The 22,482-nt window shown below is 35.5% G+C and overlaps 4 protein-coding genes across 4 annotated transcripts; 3 read left to right on the top strand and 1 right to left on the bottom strand.

The window, feature by feature from the left end:
• Window positions 1–33: 33 nt before the first annotated feature.
• On the top strand, window positions 34–7,006 carry LOC116306802 (polyglutamylase complex subunit TTLL1). Its single transcript, XM_031716900.2, has 14 exons — window positions 34–295; window positions 541–606; window positions 1,355–1,497; window positions 1,808–1,912; window positions 2,032–2,107; window positions 2,294–2,428; window positions 2,686–2,794; window positions 3,340–3,420; window positions 3,800–3,862; window positions 3,964–4,004; window positions 4,541–4,586; window positions 5,288–5,397; window positions 5,914–5,967; window positions 6,123–7,006. Exons 1-14 carry the CDS (start codon window positions 186–188, stop codon window positions 6,241–6,243), a joined length of 1,260 nt encoding a protein of 419 aa, XP_031572760.1. The 5' UTR covers window positions 34–185; the 3' UTR covers window positions 6,244–7,006.
• LOC116306811 (uncharacterized) lies at window positions 7,003–9,918 on the bottom strand. Its single transcript, XM_031716913.1, has 4 exons — window positions 9,733–9,918; window positions 8,428–8,508; window positions 7,632–7,732; window positions 7,003–7,373 (listed from the first exon to the last, which is right to left on the bottom strand). Exons 1-4 carry the CDS (start codon window positions 9,818–9,820, stop codon window positions 7,179–7,181), a joined length of 465 nt encoding a protein of 154 aa, XP_031572773.1. The 5' UTR covers window positions 9,821–9,918; the 3' UTR covers window positions 7,003–7,178.
• A 614-nt stretch (window positions 9,919–10,532) lies between these two features.
• Window positions 10,533–16,867, top strand: LOC116306773 (formin-2). The gene is made up of 7 exons (XM_031716868.2): window positions 10,533–10,648; window positions 11,194–11,739; window positions 12,541–12,893; window positions 13,136–13,345; window positions 13,889–14,095; window positions 14,373–14,632; window positions 15,218–16,867. Exons 2-7 carry the CDS (start codon window positions 11,568–11,570, stop codon window positions 15,477–15,479), a joined length of 1,464 nt encoding a protein of 487 aa, XP_031572728.2. The 5' UTR covers window positions 10,533–10,648; window positions 11,194–11,567; the 3' UTR covers window positions 15,480–16,867.
• A 302-nt stretch (window positions 16,868–17,169) lies between these two features.
• LOC116306782 (D-3-phosphoglycerate dehydrogenase) lies at window positions 17,170–22,482 on the top strand. Its single transcript, XM_031716879.2, has 10 exons — window positions 17,170–17,347; window positions 17,535–17,686; window positions 18,709–18,774; window positions 19,190–19,244; window positions 19,327–19,425; window positions 19,830–19,962; window positions 20,514–20,675; window positions 21,248–21,393; window positions 21,568–21,813; window positions 21,908–22,482. Exons 1-10 carry the CDS (start codon window positions 17,204–17,206, stop codon window positions 22,295–22,297), a joined length of 1,593 nt encoding a protein of 530 aa, XP_031572739.1. The 5' UTR covers window positions 17,170–17,203; the 3' UTR covers window positions 22,298–22,482.

Genomic DNA, 22,482 nt, shown 5'->3' with positions numbered 1-22,482 from the left:
CTGTGTATTACCGTCAAAGGATCATGGGTAATTTAAATGGCGGGAACATGAAATGGACAAATTTGGTTTGCAATCAACAAATTGGTTAAATCTAGCCCAGGAATGCTTGTTATTTATTGTGTAATCACATAAGTACTATTAAAGTGCTTGTAGTAGTGTGTTAGAGGGCTCAGTGTGCCTGTATTATGGCTAGAGTACGTTATATGACAGACAACGAAAAGTCTGTTCTTGTCAACAACTTTGAGAAGCGAGGATGGATTCCTTGTGCTGACGACGAAGACTGGAACTTTTACTGGTGAGAAATATGAAAATGATAATCAATATCTAGTATTTGGTCAGTTTGAACAAACTCAAATTGCACTTAAATCTTTACAGTAGTTTGCAATGGAGATAGATTTATGTTTGCAGTAAACGTCCATAGCAACAAGAAAGCTGTAGGGGAGGGGAGGGTAGAGGTAGTGATTTTTCCATACAATTAGAGGAGGCATGTCATTTGTGAGGTTAATGCACCTAATAATTTGATTGTTTTATTCATTTCAGGGCAAGTGTACAGACTGTAAGAGCAATATTCAATGTGGAAACAGGCTATCGATTAGCAGATGATCAGTAAGTCATTTGTCTGCCATTTCCCAGCTCTGTCTTGTACTCCCTACAATGCCATATGCTATTCTCTATACTCCTTTCAATTTTTCTTTCTTTCTTCTACCCTTGAGCTCTATAATAATTGTGTCCTGCCTTCTTCTTTTATTTATTTCACATTATTTCCTTCCCCTATTCTCTTTTACCCTCCCTTCCATTCTTTTTCCTTTCCCTTTACCATTTCAATACTGCCCTTCCCATGGCTTCCTTCTTTTCTAATGCTCTTTAATTTTCTGCCCTAACTAAATTCCTTGAGAACCATTTCTTTTTTCCCCAATCCCAGTGGTTCACAAGTGCATCATTACAAGTGGCATGCATATTTTATCTGACCATGAAATCTAAAATATTACTTGACAAGTTGTGTTGCCATTGGCAACCGACATAAATCTTGTTCCTCTTACTGGCTTTTAACAACCTTTGCAGTCAAAGTTTGAGAAAAAGATGGAATCGTTAATATTGCACTTATATGTTAACAATTGACAAAAATACAACAATGATGACTGCAGAACAAGTCATAATTAGTTTAGCTTTATGAATAATCAGTTAATGTTATCTTTGCAAAATTCAGGGAACATCGTAATTGGGGAAACCTGTGATGACATCTATTCCCATCTTCTTGTACATGTAATTTGTTATTTTAATTTATCTTTAATTTGATTTGAGGTAAAAGCTAAACAAATAGATAAATAAATGTTTATAATTTTTGTACACATAGAGTAATCAACCATTTTCCAAATCACTATGAATTAACACGGAAGGATCTCATGTTGAAAAATATCAAGCGATATCGTAAAGAAGTTGAGAAAGAAGGGGTTCCCTTGGCAGAGAAAGATGAATCAGGAAGATACCTTTACCTTGGTATGTAATGAAGTTACTGAATAGAAAGTATACCCTACTGTTAACAACATTAATATACTAAAGGATCAGTATGTGCATCCTAGTACAAAGTTATTGATTAAAGGCTTATATATAGTAATTTAATGACTTGTATATAGAAATATCATGCATCAGAAATGTTTCTTTTGCTTCAAAAAAGCTAAGAGTGATTGTTATGACATCAGCATAGTGTCCGGTGCACTACAGTTGAAGCTATATATCTAGATCGCGTCCCATCTGTCAATGTTTAGATGTATGTATAAGTCTTTGATTTATTTTTGTTTTATTGCAGATATCATCCCTGTTACTTTTCTTCTGCCTGCTGATTACAATCTTTTTGTAGAAGAATTTAGAAAGAATCCTTCCAGTACATGGATCATGAAACCAACTAACAAATGTATGGATTAAGAATATATTACATAATCAAAGAGTTTGATGAATTGTAAGTCATTTAAGACTTGCATCTGTCTGTCACACTTGTCTGTATTATTCAAGTAAAATTGTTTTTCTTTTTAGCACAGGGAAAAGGAATTTTTATTATTAATCGTTTGTCGCAGTTAAAAAAATGGTCCAAGGATAGCAAAGGAACTCCGTAAGTATGAAGGAAAAATAACCGAAGGAGAAAAAGAAAAGAAAAAAAGCAAGAATGAATAAAGTAAAGAAAATATAAAATAGATGGTGTGACTGGATAGCATTGTACTAATTTTGTAATAAATTAAGACTATTTTAATTTGAGTAGACAATTTAGCTCATAGTTCCTATTTTTGTTCTTTTTAAGGTTGATGCATGCAACTGGCAAAGATGCATATATGATTTCTAGATACATTGATAATCCATTACTTATTGGAGGAAAAAAATTTGATCTTCGTATCTATGTCACTGTAACATCTTACAGACCACTAAAAGCCTATGTGTGAGTAAGATGTGTTTATTGATGATAAATAAGGAGTAACAATCAGACAGACAGATTTCACTTTGACTTAATAGGAAGTTTACCATCATTATTTGTCGTTTTTGTAATGGTGTAAGTGCTCAAGATTTTTCCACTGACATGCAAAAGGACTTAATTGTGGCTATGCAAAATCATATTCCATTAATTCTTACTTACATCTCGGCAATGAGATCATGACGATTGACTCGATTAATAAAACATGGTCTGTTTTCTCCCAGGTACCGACATGGTTTTTGCAGGTTTTGTACAGTACAGTACAATGCTAGTCTAAATGAACTTGATAATGTGTTTATCCATCTGACTAATGTCGCCATTCAAAAACATGGGGTAGGTGGGATATTTTTCAGTTTTTTCTGTCTATTCTGTTCTTTCCATTCACGAATTTTTCCATGCATACAGTTATTCCATACAACACATGAGTTCATCTATCTGGCATTCCTTGTTCCACCCATCCATTCCATCCATTCCTTCCATTCCATTAAGCATTCACTATCTATCAACTCATAATTTAATCATATACAATAGATCTTCTACTATTAATAATATTATGAATAAATGAGTAGAATAAATAAATGGAATTAGTGGGGCTCTTCTTACACTGGATTTGAAATGGAATTTAGAAGTCGATTTTTGAAAAGGGAGGAACATTAGATAACCTGAAGAAAACCCTGGAAGCACAGGAGAGAACCAACGAGCAACTGAACTCACATACAACATCGAGCCTGGGAATCAAACCTGCCTCATTTTGGTGAGAGGCAAGCACTCTCGCCGCTACGCTGTGCTACCCTAATGCCATTCAATCTATTTCTTAGTCATTCATTTGGCTGCATCATTTTACAATTAGGTGTATTCATTTTGCTTTTTTCTCACAGGAAGACTATAATTCTCAGCATGGAGGCAAATGGACTGTTAAGAATTTGAGGTTATACTTGGAGGGAACCAGGGGTAAAGAGGTAGATGATAATCTGTATAACTTGTGTTTATTATTACTTATCAGCATCTTCAGACACCCTGCACCACCAAACCTCACTAGCTTATATGACAAATATTGCCATTACTACTTACTATACCTCAGAGAGATATCCAAATATTGAACCCTGGAAACAAAAGATAATCCATTTGTACAACTAGAAAATATCTAAAATGCCATTGTCAAAGTGTCAAATGCATCCCAGGAATCACTTACTACACAAGGGCTGCCAAAATATTGAGACCAACAAACAAAAATACCTGGTTATTATGCATCCAGATCCTTGGGTTACCTGTAGGACTTCTAATGGAATGCAAATGTTACATTCATACTGATCAGTGTTACTAATTGTATTTTTCTAGCTGACAGACAAGTTATTTGATGACATCAATTGGTTGATGGTGCATTCTCTGAAAGCTGTCCAGGTAGGCTGGTATATCATCAAGGAAGGCTTAGAGCATCATGTTCCATTACATCTTTTCATAAATTACTGTACATACTTACATATTATGTCTTGTGTTTTTAGAATGTTATTGCTAATGACAGGCACTGCTTTGAATGCTATGGGTATGTAATATCACGATTAATAGAAGCATGACTTCATGTATTATCTATAATGATTTATGAATTTATATAGCGCCTTTTCTATATGAATATAATCAAAGGCGCTTTACATTGAGAAGTGAATGACAGATTGCTTTTATGCAATTTACAAGCATGAGAGATGGTTAGTATGAAGTGTAGGCACTGAGGGTGGTCACTGCCAGGGTTTCTTTACGTCCTCAGTGGTTCTTTTACGTCCCTCTGATGTTGGTTAGTAATGATGAGTGTGGAGAGACAGGACCGCCATTTAAAGTGGTCATCCAAGCCACTTGAAAGTCTAACCATTTGCAGATGTAATTACAAAGGCAGCACTTTCTCCTCAGTTATTTTAAGACCCTGACTGTTGGTCCGGCCGGGACTCGAACCACGACCTCCCGCACGAAAGTCTGATGCTCAACCAACTGAGCCAACCGGTTGGCGGTTGTTATCGTTATTGTTATTCAATACATTAAAGTGTTACATGGTGTTTGATGGATTTATTTTCATAAATTATTACACAGATATGACATCATCATTGATGATAATCTGAAACCATGGCTGATAGAAGTAAGTATAGATCCTTGTTCAACTAAGAAAGTTACCACCATCTCAGGGGCTGATCCAGGATTTTTAAAAGGGAAGTTACTCTCACAGCGTACTTAAAAGGCAGGAAAGTGTTGAAAAATGGTACCTCAAATAGGAAAAATGAAATTTGAGAGCTTTAAGTAAACTAAATGAAAGTTTAATATTTGGATAAATACCAATGTTTTGAGTGGTAGATATGTTATTTTATTTGTGCAAAATGGGAGGAGGTTCCTAGTCAGTCTAACCATCCCTTGATCTGCCCCTGCATCACAAGCCTCTATTTGTTGTAGTATTACCATCCTCAAAAGTATCCAGACACTTAAAAGTAAACTTCAAGTGGTTTAATTTTTAGGGCAGGTTGAATTGTACATGTATCTTTTCTTTCCAGTCTACAAATTTTATAGTACTCTGTTTAAAGGGTAATAGATTCACGCAGGTCAATTGACGACTCTTAAAACTCCTGCGTATGCAGGCTTATCCTCTAATCCAGGAGCTGCTGGTTTTGTTATTATAAATTCTGCTTTAGCCTGCATACACTGGAGTTTTAAGAGTCGTCAATGCATCATCTTCCTTTACATCCATTACTGGTACTGATAGATATATGTATGTTACATGCAGGTCAATGCATCACCTTCCCTTACATCCATTACTAGTGCTGATAGATATATGTATGTTGCATGCAGGTCAATGCATCACCTTCCCTTACATCCACTACTAGTGCCGACAGAATCATGAAGTACAATCTGATTCATGATACAATGAACATTGTCGTACCCAATGGAGAAATACCAGAGTAAGTACAATATTTCAAACTAAAACTAGCTGGTCTACATTATTGGACTACTTCAACAATACGGTGGCCATGTTAAATTGCCAGGGGGGAAAACAAAACAAAGATGAAGGAAAATAGAGTTTCGTGTAATTGTCTTTCTATTATGGGTAAAGATGATCAATGTGCCCTCTTAATTTATTTTTTGTTGTATTCTCTTGTGGCAAGCTGTTAATATCAATCAACGTAATTACAAGAGGTCAGTGGTTCGAGTCCCACAATAACCCAACTGAGGCAGATTTTTTAGTCTGCTTATACACACAATGTAGCATACACTTAACATATAGATGTAATTACTGTTTATTTGCCCTCTAGACGCTCCCCATGTATCATGATCCAAGAGGCCCACCGTATCGTCGAAGTAGGCATAACATAACATTAAATGTGTTGCAGGCAAATTGGAGAAGTTATGAACCTTATTGGAAAATCCTAAATGTAATCCCCATATTTTATATCCCTGTATTATTATATTGTTTCCAGTGTGAGATGGAACAAAATACCCTCCAAAGAAGCCATGGGAAGCTATGATGTTCTGTAAGTAAAACGTTTTTGTGTCATTTCTTTAGCCCCTTTTATATAAGCACCTTCATTGGCAGAGATTTACATTTAGCTACTAGTAACTCTTCACTGTAGACAGTTTTTATCACATGGTCAATTTGAAATGCATGTGTGATGTGATTTTGTTCCAGTTATGATGAAGAGCTTGCCCAGCAAGATGTGGTAGAGAGAGACCTTAAATCCAGGACAAGTCAAGGAAGTACAAGCCGAGGCAGTAAAGACGGCAAAACAAGACACACAACATGGAAATAGCAATGTTACACATCCACACACACTGTCTCAAATGAATTAGGCCCTGGCTAAAAGAGGAAACAAGATTCCAGAAACATGTTTCCCGCCTGCATATTCCCCGATGATTCCAAGTTTAGCCACATGCACAACATTGCTACATGCAATAAATTTTGCTTGCAAGACGCAGAAATGTTTCTTCTGCACAGCATTCTGTTTCTGCTGTGCAGCAGAAACATTTCATACTTCCAAGATGCATGGAAACAATGTTTCCTCATTTAGCCACGAAAGTCAACATTCTAAAAGTTCGTTACTTAGCAACACTAGCTCTATCTTGAAAGTGTGCATGCGATAACCGATATTGAGTAAACATGTTTCCTGATGTTTCCTGTCTGGAAAAAACATGTTTCCTCGTTTACCCAGGGCCTTAGATAACTGAAATAATAAGTATATTTAACTGCACCATTAATTTATAAGAGTTTGGGGTTTATTGCAGGGGTATGTTGGAAGTTTGTACATTCATTTTCACATTAGGTACACAATACAAGAATCTCAGGATTAAATTTGCCAAGACTTGCCTATGAGATATACCTTTTTAACTTTGGCATAATATCTTCCCATTTCAGACCATGTTAGACTTAAAAAGTCTTAGATATCTGATAATGGAGAAGGTTTTCTTATGAAGTGTGGATCAGACCATGTAAATGGCTTACTAAGAACGTTTTCCATTATAATGATGGTAATTTATATAAATATGTAAAAATAGATTAAAGAAGACAACACTGTGTTTGACACTTTTATTCGTTGTTTTTGAGAAATCAAGAAACTGACTACAAAAGAGAGGGATCATTTGAATGATTACAATACACGAAAAACAGCCCTAACCAAGAAAACTGCTGAAATGAAGTATTCATGAGAATGTATATTGTGCTTAAAGAGAATTTTCGTAGTATTGTATTTTATTTCTTAGGGAAGATTATCACTGGAATATGAGCATGATGAAGAACATAATCACTAACACTTCCAAGGAAAGTGCGGCGTAATGCCCCTAGACCTCTTGATCCCATGACAATGATCTGTGCATGCTCCTCTTTTGCAAGCTCACAGATAGCCTCCCCTGGCTTTCCTCCTTTGATGAGGATTTTAGCTGAAAGCTAAACAGAAAAAGCAATATATTTCAAATGCTTGTATTTTTAACAACTATTCCCAATTAAGTCATTTACCTATCTAGATTGGCACCTATATTACTAAAGGGTGTCCACCACATAGGTTTGTTTTCAGTGATTATGGGGGAAAAAATTTCAGGACCACTCAAAATTGTCTCCTTAATATTAATCGCAAAGTGATCTTCGACAAATTTTTAATCTTAATTCCCAACTTCCTTTTCCAGTTTTGGTGAAACATTTACCTACCTTAGCTGTTTGAGCCTTTTTGGAATATTTCTCCTCCAGGGCTTTTAGCTTTTCTTCATGTACTCCTACAGTCTTTGCCCACTCATCAGTATCCATAGCATCTGTGAAAAGCACAAAGTATGATTGTTGAGTACAAATATACCAAATTCGATATTACAAGAAGCCATGAGAGGGGTCTGAAAAAATAAAGCCTTTCATGATTTGCATGTGCGACCATAAAATCATGGTTCAAATACAGCTGTAAATGTATAAACACTCAAATTCAACCTTGACATTCATTTTCACTCGAACTTGAAAAAACTGTATTCATCTAATCGTTGTCATCTGGCGTGCTCTAGTTGTTTTAGCAGCCTCATAGAGGAAGAGAAATATAGGTTTACATATTTATGTCTTCTTGCAGAATACGACATCAAACATTTTGACCCTTTATTCCTGGCATAAGCTCAACTACATTTCAGTGGTGTGCATGGTCCTTGTTTTATTCAATAGGCCATTTGCAGGAAATAATCACTTGACTGGTACTGAATGGTAAAAAATAAGGCTTCCTTTATTTAAATAACTTTTGCTGGATTACTAATGTCATATCCATTTTTTTTAAATACTCTTTTCCCTTATGAGATACTTTCAATTTCAACATATGAAGCAGTTTTGTTTGCCATCCAGCAGAGCCTTCCCCAAGGGATATTTTGCTGAATCGATTCTTTATGAAAGTGATATATCAGCATGTGATGACATCTTGCCCATGCCTAGTTTCTTAGTTAAAATATTACCTATTACTAATATATAGTAGACTTACGTGGCATCACAGGCTGGTGAATTTCATGGCAATGGCCAATTATAACATGATCATTATCATGGCGAATGTTGGACAAATACCCTGTGAAAATAACACAAAACCGTCAATTTTATTCATTGTAATAAAGATGAAGAATATAAAGAAACACAAAATAATCAACTCAATCTGCAGTAAAAAGGTGATTGTTACAGTGGTTGATCAATCAATCAATCATGATTATTAGACATGAATAATCAAATGCAATAGGAAAGAGTATGATGCATGGAGCTAAGCTTCAACATTAAACTGGAAATCAAGAATTCAAGGGCAAAAGAAAAGAGTCATTTGTAGAATGCAATTAATCCTAACTAGTTTGAGTAATTTCCTAATACAACTTGAAACACTTTCAAGAATTCAAAACATTTCTAGCCATCGGGAACTCTATTAACCATTTTCTGATCAAATCATGGTATTTGTTCCCAAACATGTGATATTGTCTTTGTAGTTTACTTTTTTACGATTAATTGGCTTCCTTTGTTAATATTATATCAAAATCTACATCACAAATAAACAAATTAAACCATAGAAGCAATACTTTAGTATGTTCATGCTTCACGAGGTAGCTGTTATGATATTATAGTGAAAGTAATTTTGATTTAGATTAATTTTCCTATGTTGAACTTGGTAATAAGCCTATAGCAAGTAGTGATGGACGAAAGATCACAATATAACCAATACAACAAGCTGCACTAGTCAAGTATGGATAAAATATAAGCTGATTAAACCATAAAAACAATCAGGGTAGTAACACATCCATGCATGAATAACCATTTTAACTTCGTGTTGGAGTGAAAAAGATGTCGTACAGGTCGAGGCGTGATAAAAAATGTACTATATAAGTATTTGAGTTTATTAGATTAAAGTATAGGTGTCAAAGAAACACTTACATCAAACACCTAGAACAAAAACGAGAACAAATACAAAATGGAAAGATAACTGGGTCAATAAATTATCGAGAAAATCAGTAGCAAGTGAAGTGCAGTTATTATAGTTCTTTTAGCAGTTGGTATATGCATGTGTGTAAACTATTAATACTTTAGTCAAGACGTGAGAATAAGACGTGATATACTCGAATTAAAGTTCAAATTAAGTCATTTTTAAGGATAAAAGGAGAAGAAACATTAAATTTCAGATTTTAAATTGTTATATGATAATTATTTGAAGTAGAAACAGCCGCATTCCAAAGTCTTGAAGGAACTGATGTGGCTTGTCGTAAAGGAAGATCAAGTTTTCTCGAGGGTTTACAAGACTTTTCAATGTACTTACAGTCAAAAGCTGCCTCTGAATGGCTACTGGCATCTACAGGAATAAGAATAACTCGACAAGGAGTAGTGGTCTTGTTCTCTTCTGCCATTTTTAATGAAGAAAATCCACAGAAGTCAGAGAAATGCTTAAAACCAAATCCTGCACGCCTCTTATCTTGTTCGCTTCTTGGGTAGAACGCCGGTGACGTATGTACACTGGGGGGGTTTGCCCCTTTCGTGACCTTGTACTCGACTTGTACTGACTGGTTTGTTTAACGACTGTAAATACTAGATATCTCGTTCTGATATCTTAATTCTTATTGTTATCGCCTCATCTAACTTTGATTTCAATTTTTAAAGTAAAATCAGTCGATTTGGTTTGGTTACAGTATCACCTGTGAGGGAGAGGGGTGGGAAAACTTGTCTAGACCCTACTCCCCCTCTTTTGTGAATAGGTCATGAAATAAATCGTTTTGAAAGTCTAATCGGTTTATGGTTGGTTGAACGCATATTTAAAGAATAAGAAATATAAATGAGATAACTTTGATCGAATCAAAAGTCACATTCAGTGTATACATACGTACCGTCGAGTTCCTGGGGGTAGGGGTAGGGGTGGGGGTGAGGGTATCAAATACAGACGTTGTTTTAGCCAGTACGCTGAGTAGAAGGCTATAAAATATCCATATAGACATCGGATATTTTGTAAACGGATATTTTACTTTACTTTGGTGTATATCCGTGGTGCGTGTTATCCTCGTGATGTGTTATCGATCTTGGCGTTCTATCCGTGTAGTACTGGGTCGAGGTGAGGTGCAGGTGCACAAACCAACCAAGATGGCGGATGTTTAGAGATGTGGAGCGAAAAACATCTAATATGAACAACACTTTACTGCACAGTCTGATCACTAAAGGACTATAAGACTGATAACTAGAATCAGGTATTACCTTGACAGTAAATATCTTGTGATGTTGAGTGAAAACATGCTCGTTTTGTTGGAATCGAACACGAATGATATGACATGACAGCATCTAGGGTTATTTGAGACCAAATTGAATTTTATGAGGATTCTAGCTGGCTGCATGTTTAGGTACTGCTGCAAGCTAGGTCTCTCTTGCTGGTTCAAAATTATTATTCGGAGCGTGAGCAGGCCAGCTTATATGCCATTTATTTAGATATGCAAATAGTCGAAAAAACATTACGAAAAGACTGCACTTTAAACTTGGATATCTAAAAGACTGTTACTAACGAATCGAAGTAAGGTTTTATTTTTTTTCCTGTTGTTTTTCCTTTCCATGCTTCATTTCTTTAAGCATATTATGCATTCATAATTTTTTCAGACTCTTTCATGTTAATCAAGGTTTACAATCTATTTTCATTTTCCTCAGATGCGAAATTTATTCAAATTATTTTGTTATTTGTAACTTTTATTGCAAAATCATTTTGAATAACTTTGCTTGTGCGATGTCATTTTGTTTATTTTAGGAAGCCATAAACATGTCAGTCAGGCACATTGGCCTCACGCCAAGGACTCCACCACTTAGCCCTGCACATACCAATCGCAGCTTTGCCTTTAACCATCCACCTCCTCTTCCTCCTCCTCCTCAAACCTCTCCCACTTCTACTACCACTCTCAATCTACTTGAAAGTAGGACAAAGAAGCCGCATGAAACATCTCCTGGAGATCCAAAACTACTTGCTTCTTTAAGGCCAACAGAAGTCACTAAAGAAGTACAAGATTCAGGAAGCATTCAAAAACCTTGCCCCCCTCCCCCTCCCCCTCCACTACCACTACCACTTGGTAATAATGAAGGTTTCGGCCACCACCACCACCACCACCTCCACCACCTCCAATCTTCATGATAGGGGGAGCCCACCATTTGCCACCTCCACCTCCACCCCCACCAGTACCTGGAGGAGTCCCTATGCCTCCACCCCTGCCATCATCAGTACCTATGCCTCCACCTATTGGAGGCATGAGACATGCTACTGCTGCTGCTCAAGTCTGCAGAAAAAAGCCTATCAAACCTAGTAAGTTTAATATAATCTAAAACTATGCTAAATTAAAAAAGCCCTTCTTAAAAGTTTTATTGATACCCTGCATTTACAGGGCTTGGACTTATCAAAGTCAGGGCATGACTAACTCACAGATTGAGTTAGAATTTAGTATGTAAGGTTTTGCATAGAGAAGAAAACCTAAGTCTGGGATTAGAGACAGAGACCCCAGAGTTGAGAGGGGATTACACTACTGCTATTCAACCCTTAATTCCCAGATATGCACAATAAGCTGATTAAGTTTTTGAATGCATAAGTATTCTATATCTCAGATTGCATATGCACATCTGTTTATTAACTTGAAAGGATAGATTTTAAAGTCAAACCACCTCAAGCAGAACATGTAGAGGACATTAATGACATAATTTTTGGATTCTTGATTTCATTATTCGATTCGAACATTTATTATTGAAAATGAAGTCTTTAATATTCAAAAGAAGAATAGTTTGAAAATTTGATCGTTGATTGGACTATTGACATTTTCATAAACATGCGAACTTGGTAGCTGCAAGCTGCACGCTGAAATTTTGTTTTTTTGCTGCCGTCAATCAAAACTAATCAGTCAGTAACCTTCATATTTTGGACTGGTATCATCAAAAAACTAAGAGAATATTGACACTCATAAATTTATGTCTGATGGTAGACTTCCTCTTTAACCTTTAAATCATTAAAAATTAATGTTATCCAATCATGTATACATTATTTGTTTCCATAGTTTGCAGTCAATCTGCATATACTTTCATGTAATCATAAATTTTATAATTTTTTTTTTTTTAGATAAACCGATGAAGCCACTTTTTTGGAAGAGAATCCAACTTCAAGAAAACAAACTATCGCTTTCATCCTCTAAATTCTTGTGGAAATCCTTGAAAGAGCCAAAAATTGATACGGAAGAGTTTGAAAATGCCTTTTCTAAGGTTGAGAGAAAGAAGGAAGAAGAAAAGTCCAAATCTAAGCCATCAAACAAAGCAAAACAAAAAGTAGTACATTTGTTGGATAGTAAAAGATCTCAAGCAGTTGGAATATTAATGAGTACTTTACATGTAAACATCAGTGAGATTGAAGAGACACTCTACAAAATGGATACTTCATTGCTTGATTATGAGAATCTACAGTCCTTGTATGAAATCGTAAGTACAAAAATGTATTAATATATGATTTATAATCATTCCCAAGAGAGTCAAATGACAACTTAGACATCTTGGTGGCCAACTTGGTGGTATTAACAGTGGGTTATATTAGCTATCAAGAAATCTTTTGTTAATACCACCAAGTACTTGGCTGTATACAAGCAAAGAGCACTGTCCATCCATCAGTACAGCTTCAAATGTTTTTATGCTGTGTTTGCTAAGTTTCCTTCTTGTTATTGCAGAGAGCAACTAAGGAAGAACTAAGTTGCATTGAGATGCATCTTCAGGAAAACCCAAATGACATTCTTGACAGGCCTGAGCAGTTTCTTTTTGATGTCTCAAAGATTACTTGCTATGAAGAAAGGTTGTCTTGCATGATCTCAAGAACTTCAGTGTCAGATTCTTTACTAGAGGTTGGAGAGACTTTGACTAATTTTCGTCTCGTTTGTGAGGTATTAAAATTATATTTAAATAGTTATTTTTAGTGTCTTAAAACACTTTGACTTGAACATTTTGTTTTTCAGTTAGTAAATAGCACTTTGTCTGGTTTAATGTAGTTGGAATTGAGCAGATTTTGTTGGGTCTCTTCCTCTCTGGATGGTCTGGTTTTCATTCCTCCAATTTCCAACATGCTAATTTAATCAATTGCCATGCCCTGACTTTGATCAGCCCAGAAAATGTTTAATGGTTTGATGAAATTTACATTCAAGTTTTAAGTTAATTCCAAGGATTTTAGGGTATAATGTTCCATCCCTCTTATCTCATTTATTTTGTGGTTACAGTAATCAACTTTATTTCGAAATAAATAAAATTGTGGCATACTAACCCATTTCGTCCATTGAGGCGCTCTAACAACACCGTTAGCATACATCATCTCTTCAGACAGTATAAAGCGCGCAAAAATTACAACGAAGACACAATGTATTTAAAGCTTTTAATTTAAGAAATACTCAAAATAGTTTATGTCATGTGCAATTCTATGAATTGTATTTTAGGACTTGCAAACAAACAAGGATGTTCATTCTATTCTGGGTATCATATTGGCCTTTGGCAACTACATGAATGGAGGGAACATGTCTCGTGGGCAAGCAGACGGATTTGAGTTAGATATCCTGACAAAGCTTAAAGATGTCAAATCTAAAGATCACACGTTTACTCTGATGCATTACTTGGTTCAAGTCTATCTGGATATGTATGACAAGGTGCGTACCCTTGACACATTTTTCATTTATTAATAATTATTAAATGTGCAGTCATATTAAACTGGAATTCAGTGTGTAGCTTGCATTCTGATAAAAATGATGTTAAAAAACAAACCATATGTCAATGACGAAAAATTCAAAGGACTTTCGATCATAGGATATTCCAAGTACCATTAACCCTACCTGATTAAATTAATAATTTTTGATGACTGGTGTGGTCTTTTTATAATCCAAAAGCATGTATTTTTAAACAAATCTTTTTTTTATTCAAATGTAGAATGCTGGTACATTGTCGTCTAAGTTTCCACTCCCTGAACCATCAGATCTACAAAAAGCTTCACAACTAAGCTTTGATGACATCACAACAGACCTTAAAAACCTTGATAAAGAACTTGCAGACTGTGAAGTGAAGGTTACTAAAGTCCTGAACGAATCTGAGAAGAAACAGCCCTTTAAGAAAATCATGAAACAATTCCTGGATCAAAGCAGAGGTGATCTGAAAGAACAGTTTCAAGCACTTGAGGAATGCAAGAAAAAGTATGTATTCATGTTCCCTAGATGCAGTAGAGTGTTGGTAGGTTGTTAGTAGGGTGTTGGTAGGTTGTCAGTAGGGTGTGTTGGTAGGTTGTCAGTAGGGTGTTGGTAGGTTGTCAGTAAGGTGTTGGTGGGTTGTTAATAGGGTGTTGGTAGGTTGTCAGTAGGGTGTTGGTAGGTTGTCAGTAGAGTGTTGATGGGTTGTCAGTAGGGTGTTAGTGGGTTGTCAGTAGAGTGTTGATGGGTTGTCAGTTGGGTGCTGGTAGACTGTCAGTAGGGTATTGGTGGGTTGTCAGTAGGGTGTTGCTGGGTTGTAAGTAGGGTATCGGTGTTTGTGTGTTGTCAAAAGGGTGCTAGTGAGGTGTCAATAGTGTGTTGGTAGGTGGTCCAATTTAAATGAGGTCATTGATTTATTAGGCTAGCAAACATCAAAATATTTCTTCTTCTTTTGGCCTTGATTTAAATCAACTCCATAACTGTTAGTCAGAAGTGTATAAATAATAAGAGTGATTGATTTAGCATTTTATGGCAGGGTGCATATTAATAGTTTATTTAATCATTTATTTTCCATGTTTCTTTTAAACTCAGGTTTTCCCATCTTTTGGGATTCTTCTACCAAAGACATGTATCATTAACACCACCAGAATTTTTTGAGGTTTGGTCAAGATTCAGTGCTGACTTCAAAGTCCTTTGGAAGAAAAGACAACAGCTTCTTGCAAAGCAAATGTATGAAAAAACAAAGAAGAGGCTGAGAGAAGAAAAAGTTGAGAGTATATCAAAGAAACCGATATCATTGACAGGATTGAAGTTGAAGCTAGCGGCATCTAACAAGAAATCAGCCCCAAAATAGCAAAGTTTATTTCAGGTTCTTCATATTATAATCTACTTGCAATGTACTATACAATACTTACTAGTCCAATCCACTTTATTCTCATAGCATACATCTGATTTTCTCATGTTCTTTTTCTTTAACAGCAAGTTTCTTCACAGCCAAAAGTAATGGTATTATTTGTCATAAAACATTTTGTTTGGAATCACATAGTGTGCATGAGCTAAGTTGTATTACTTTTGGCTAAAGAAACATTTACTAAGTTTAAAATTAAGACATCAATAAACAATACTAACTGTTTGCCTTGAGGGCAGGAAAAAAACTTTGGAGTCAGAAAGAGAACCTTGAATCAACTTAGCTCACATGGTGTGACTATGGGATTCGAAGTCCAGACCACAGGGCTGAGAGATGAGCATCAGTTTTACCAACACACCATCCTGACCCCTTCAGGCTGTTAGTTTTGTCTTAGGCTTAGGTCAAAAATTGCTATGTTAACAAGGCTACAGTTATGCTCTTATACACATGTGCTAGCTGGTCCAGCAGGTAGATAGAGTAATGTACAGAGAGCAATTCTAGATAATTTGAAGGGGAATATCCATAATCATATTTAACTATTTTGGGAGTTGGTTAAGAATTAGTGTCAGGCAATTTTAAATCGTATTTATTCAAAATATTAATAGTTGGGAGAGTATTATAGATGAATGAAAATGAAGCATTTGTTAACGAGAGCTGGCTTTGTTGATGTAGCTCATAAAATCCATAAGTTATATTAAATAGATAATCCTAAAAATTATAAATTTAAAATAATGAAAATAAGTGAGTCACTTTATAGGGGAAAAGTTTGGTCATAAATATTTGTTTGGTTTATCATTATACAAAGGTATTTATTAAATTATATCAATTATTTAGTGCCATCTTTAATATATTATTCAGAATTTTTTATCGCTGTAATTTATTTATCTTTTTGATAAGAGTTTATTACTGAAACATTATTTATTTACTTTTGTTGATAAATATCAAATTATTTATTTATTTATATAGTATTTAAATTAAGTTAATAAATGAAAGAGGAATGATTTATTTTTTGAAAAATGCCTAAAAGTGGAAAGATCATTTATAAATTCAAAGATGGAAGGGATATTTATAAATTCCAAGATTTAATTAATTATTTATTATTATTATGATTATGTAATTAATGATTATTATTATTTGCATTTCATGAGTTTCCCACACGTCTATCCATTGCACTGCATGTTATTGTTTTGGAAAGCAAAATTTAGGGTATCCTAAAATGATCTTAGAAATGAAAGATACTTTATACCTGTAACAAGTGATAAAACAAAATTGTTGTAATATGATCTTGCAATAACACTTGTTGGAATTAATAAACTGCTGGAAATATGTCTCGATTCACGAATTCTTGTTTGAGGAGAGGGAGTGGGTTGGTACATCGAAGGAGATGTTGATATCTGGTGAGAGGTGGGGCACACTCTCAAAGTTTGTAGCTAAAACATTATTCACACCCCACCCCCTCATATTTTCACCTCCCTCCCCACCGCTTGCTATTTTTTATGTACCACAGGAAGACCAATCAACTAATTCATTTCTGACATACTCCTTTGGTTTGGCGGGAAAATTCATATTAATGCACGTGTTCGTGTCAGCCAATCAGCAGCCTAGTAGAGTGAGAACTACACGTGTATCGGGCAAAGTTCAATAAATTCACACTGAGCATCAAACAGATAATGATGGCTGGTTCGTTGGACTTAAAACGAGTTTTACTCTGTGATAATGTGGATAGCTGCTGTAAAGACATACTAGAAGCAAATGGCATTGCTGTAGATGTGAAAAATAAGTTGACGAAAGAAGAATTACTCGCTGAAATCACGGTATATTTGAATATGTTTATAATAATAATGGGTTCTTCTATAACGCATTTCACAATATCTCAATGCGCTTTACAATGCAGTGGAGGACTTTACGGGCTGCATATTATCACCGATTATTCATGCTTTCATCATTGCTTCATCGCCCATTTACTTACTGTAAGCTCTATAATTTCGTTTTTGCTCATAGAATTATGACGGAATCGTTGTCCGTTCTGCGACGAAGGTGACAGAAGATGTGATAAGAGCTGGTAAAAAGTTAAAGATAATTGGTCGTGCTGGCACTGGGGTAGATAACATAGACATTCCTTCAGCATCGCTCAACGGTGTACTCGTCATGAAGTATGTATATTCATTCATGGAATTGATAAGGGAGCTGCTATTGTGGGTAGTAGCTTTCCGTAGCCCAACACCGCCGTCTTTACGAACCGAATATTTGTCTTTTTTCCTTCCAGAATGGTAGTGTAAACACCAAATAATGATAACAGTTCTTATATAGCATATATTTCACATTGTCTCAATGTGCTTTACATTTTTGATCAGTGGAGGAACTATACGGTCTGTGTAAGCTTATCACAAGGGAAATTCACCTTTTCGGCACTAACTTGGATTGTGTTACGTCACCATAAAGTTCGGACATCGTTCTCGGATTCCCATACAAATTCACTGACTTTAAAGAGAAAATTTAGGTAGATTTCTTTAGTTAGCTCTCTTAACAGCAGTAAGAAAAGCTTCAATCAAGCTAGAAAAATGATCACTTACTTGTATTTAGAGAACTAACTAAACATTAACCAAGTAAATAATTCATTTAGAGTCAGTACATTTGTACGGAAATTTGAGAACAATGTACGAACTTTTTTGTGACCGTAACGCAATCTAAAACAATTTATACCCCGTGACGGCAGTCATTGTTCTTTTGCTTTTTGTTCTTCCAAGAGTTTGCAAAACTAAATATAAAGTTTTGGGAGGAGTTTATTTCAACAGGATATTGCTGAATAAATTATCCTTTATACGAAGAAGCAAGCACCTTTGGCTTGGGTTATTGGTCGATGAAATAAATTAATTTATTCATATTCCATGCTGTCCCATCCCATGCTATTCTTTTTTATTCTATTTTGTTCTCTATTGTGTTCTAGTCTGTTATCTGTTGTGTTCTATTCAGAATATAACAGAACAGACTACACTACATGCACCAGAATCCCAGGGCTTGTGATACATAACAACTTGTCTGTAAATTCACTCACCTACAATTTGAAACATTTTAATCACTTGCTACATAGTTTATAGATATGCTATATGGGCTGTATGTATCTGATGTATCTCTTTCAATAATATTATTACTATGAATACTTTTATATTTTCAGTACTCCAGGAGGAAATACACTGAGTGCTGCGGAGCAGACATGTACATTGATTTGTTGTCTTTCAAGGTATATTATGAATATCTCACAGGCTGACATTATCTCTCTTTCATATTACTACAAAAATCACCAAATGCTGGAATACGCCCGAATTTTCTTAATATGACAGCCAAGCCCACTTTTGTATGATTTCCCCACCCATTATCATTGATGGGTTTCAAACATTCCATGTGCATGTGATGAAAATGGAGTCAAAATATTGGCATACAAAAGACCACATGTGAAATGTTTGGAATTTATCAAAGAAAATGGAAGGGACAATCATACTACTAAAGTAGCTTGACTGTCTTATTAAAAAAACTGGTGCTATTCCACCGATGGGTAATTTTCTTAGTATTGAGAATCCCATGAGGTTTGATAAAAACTAAAAAAAAAAACAAAAAGAACTTACCAAACAAATTTCTTTTCTTTTTTTTTTTTGCAGGCATATTGCACAGGCAGCAGCATCGATGAAAGAAGGAAAATGGGATAGAAAGAAGGTTGGTCTATAGCTAAAAAAATGGGGAAAATATCATTGAATATAAAGATTGAAATTACCTATTTATTTATTATTCCTCATAGTTTATGGGCAATGAATTGTTTGACAAGACTCTTGGTATCATTGGATTAGGAAGGATTGGAAGAGAGGTGGCATTAAGGATGCAGTCTTTTGGAATGAAGGTAGTTATTGCCTTAGTGGTATTTGATTCCTAACAAGCTGAGCAGGGAATTTTGTTTCAGCCAATCACAGCGCCTTTAGCTGCTTTGCCGCCGGCCCTCTTTCCCGGAGTACTGTAACCCAACTTTTTCATATTTTTCTGTTTATTTGACTAAAAAAATAATTATAATATACATGCCTATAAGAAGCAGAAATATGGAAAGGAAGAATAAAAACAATTTCACTTTACCCACCACATTTGCTTTGTTCTTTCTAGGTCCAAAAATGCTTAGGCCAGTCATTTTCTCCTCTCTTGCTTTGCGCACCGCGTTCACCGCTAAGCTGGAATACTTGAGCTTTGTCTCAATATTAGGCATCAAATGACTCTTTCTTTATTTGCATTCTTTTGATTTTTTTTTCTTTTCAGACAATTGGGTATGATCCATTAGTATCAGCTGCTGATGCTACTGAGTTCAATACTGAGTGGATGGAACCCGATCAAATCTGGCCTAAAGCAGATTACATCACTGTGCATGTCCCACTCATACCTCCTACTACAGGTAATCAGCAATACCACGGACAATTAAATTATTGGGATAAATTATCATATCAAACCTCTCTTTACCCCCTCTACACATGGCTGGATATACTCCCAGATTACAAAAACCCTTTTTTTAGAACATACAGTGGAAACCTATTAATATGGACAAAGTAACAGTCAATCACTGGAATCAAAAATAAGTTTCCATAATGGTTGGGTATCTGCAATGTAGTGAATGACTGTGCAAGCTTTGAAGAATTATGAATCAGCAAGGATCTCATGAGGGTGTGTTCTGATTGGCTTTTGGAATGGGATGTGTTTTCTATCTCTGAACATGTTCCAATATCCCGTGATAACACATTGCTAAATTACAAAAAATAATTGCAAACAACATAAAAAGTAGTGGAGTGGAAAAAAGTTGTTAAATGTTCTATAGTCTGTCCGGATAGGGAAAAAATATGCCCTCAGCTGGGTGCCTTGGAAAAGGACCTTAGCCTTACGGCACTTACAGCCTAAGTTTTAAAGTTCAAAACCTTGGAGCAATAACCTATATGTATTATATCATGGCAGGAATGTTAAATGACAAGACGATAAGTATGTGCAAGAAAGGAGTGTATCTTCTGAATGTAGCCAGGGGAGGTATTATAGATGAAGAGGCTTTGTTAAGAGGTCTTGAATCTGGACATGTTGGGGGAGCTGGTCTAGATGTGTTTGTAACTGAGCCACCCACAGGTATGTATGTTTGTTGCATGTTAAATATCTCTTATTCACACAGTGCAGTATTAAAGTTATATTTACTCTGACAAAGGACTTTACGGAACATCCAAAACATCAACTGGTATGGTTATGAAAGTTTTTACATGGTGTTAAAAAATGCACCTTACTTTAAAAATTCCAGCCTCAACAATTTTGAGCTGTGCCCTTGTTATTCATTCACTGAATGTATTCTAAAAGGGTTTAGTTCATGCATTACACTTGAATAATTATATTTGTAAATGAAATTCTCTACACTGCACTTCTGCAAGATAGCTGCTTTCTTCAAAACATGTTCTACATTGTCTTGGGCACACTTTGTATTTATCGCTTCATTTCCTATTCTTCGTTTCTCCTTGGGGTGATGTATTTTAGTTTGTAAATGCTATGAAAAAAAGATCATCTGCCAACAAAAGAAATTAAAGAATTTCATAATTGCAGTTACCATAATGATATCCGACTAATCAGAAATGGCAACATTTATTAAGTGATTATTAATTATTACTAGTAACAAGTGTAGTTTTTAATGCATTCAATGTGATGATAATAAGGTGCCTCAGCACAACTGGTTCAGCATCCAAAGGTGGTAGCATGTCCTCATCTGGGAGCCAACACAGTTGAAGCTCAGAAGAGGGTTGCAAAGGAGATGGCAGAACAGTTTGTAGATGCTGCTAAAGGAAAATCTACATTTGGTCTTGTAAGTAAATATAGTAGTTATCCTATCTTTTGTAAAGGAATCTTTCTTAACTTCTTTTTGTTTGATGTTTTGGGCAGCCTGTGGATAAGAATTTCATACTGCATTGTAAAATGAATATTAATTCATTCATATATTTTTCTGCTAATATGAATTTTGTTATTGATTATTTTGAAGGTTAATGTACCATTTGATCTGTGTGAAGCTCTCAAACCATCTTCTCTTGTTTCCTTGGGTCAGACTATTGGTAAGGTGGCAGTAAACCTTGCTGGTGGCAAGGTAACCAAGGTAACAGTCAGTACAGAAGGTTCAGAGATGAAGGCCCATAGATACCTAACAGCTGCTGTGTGTATTGGGATTCTGTCAAAGCCTGAAGTCAATCTTGTTAATGCTGCAGCTCTTGCAAAAGTTGCTGGAATTGAGGTATGTTCTTCATTTCCAACTATCTCACACTACAGCGTATTCTCTTGACCTGTGTGATCGAGGTAAAATAAGTTACGATGTCTAACTCTTGCAGGTGAGATCAAGCCACACGGCCCAATCAAACCCTCATTATCCAAAGACATTATCAGTTATGGTTCAACATTCAGCTGGTGAAGTGACATTACTGGCAAGTATGATAGGTCAAAATACTCCTGCACTTATCCAATATGGCAAGCACAGCTTCAGTAGTCCTGTGCCTCTATCAGATCATCTCTTAGTTTTTAAGAGTAAATTAGATCCAGTAGAGGTACTCTCTAAGCTTCTGCCTGTACTTCAGTCATCTGGTTGTAAAGTTAAGGGTTTCTTTACTGCTGCTGGCAGTGGTACAGATGAATGTATTGGTGTGGTTAGTACCTCATCTGCTGTTGGGTTGGATAAAGACCTTGGAGAAAATGTTATTGTATACCCTCAACTATCATTTTAGACGCCTACTAGTTATGATTAATATATTTACCTTGAAAGTTCAAAGACAAGAAAATTATTGATTAATAAAATTTTGTCACATCCTGCATATTTACCTCAACGAGTGATTACCGAAAAGCCTCCGTGATCTCAGCTTTGTTTTATTTTTTTTGAACCCATGTATTGAATGTGTTGAACACAAAAATA

Source organism: Actinia tenebrosa, unplaced genomic scaffold (genome assembly GCF_029948245.1).
Source record: "Actinia tenebrosa isolate PJP-AT-01 unplaced genomic scaffold, QUT_ActTen_1.0 PGA_scaffold6__47_contigs__length_16458017, whole genome shotgun sequence".
Taxonomy (NCBI): domain Eukaryota; kingdom Metazoa; phylum Cnidaria; class Anthozoa; order Actiniaria; family Actiniidae; genus Actinia; species Actinia tenebrosa.
The sequence above is the reverse complement of the archived record's forward strand: the minus strand, read 5'-3'. Positions and strand labels throughout refer to the sequence as shown.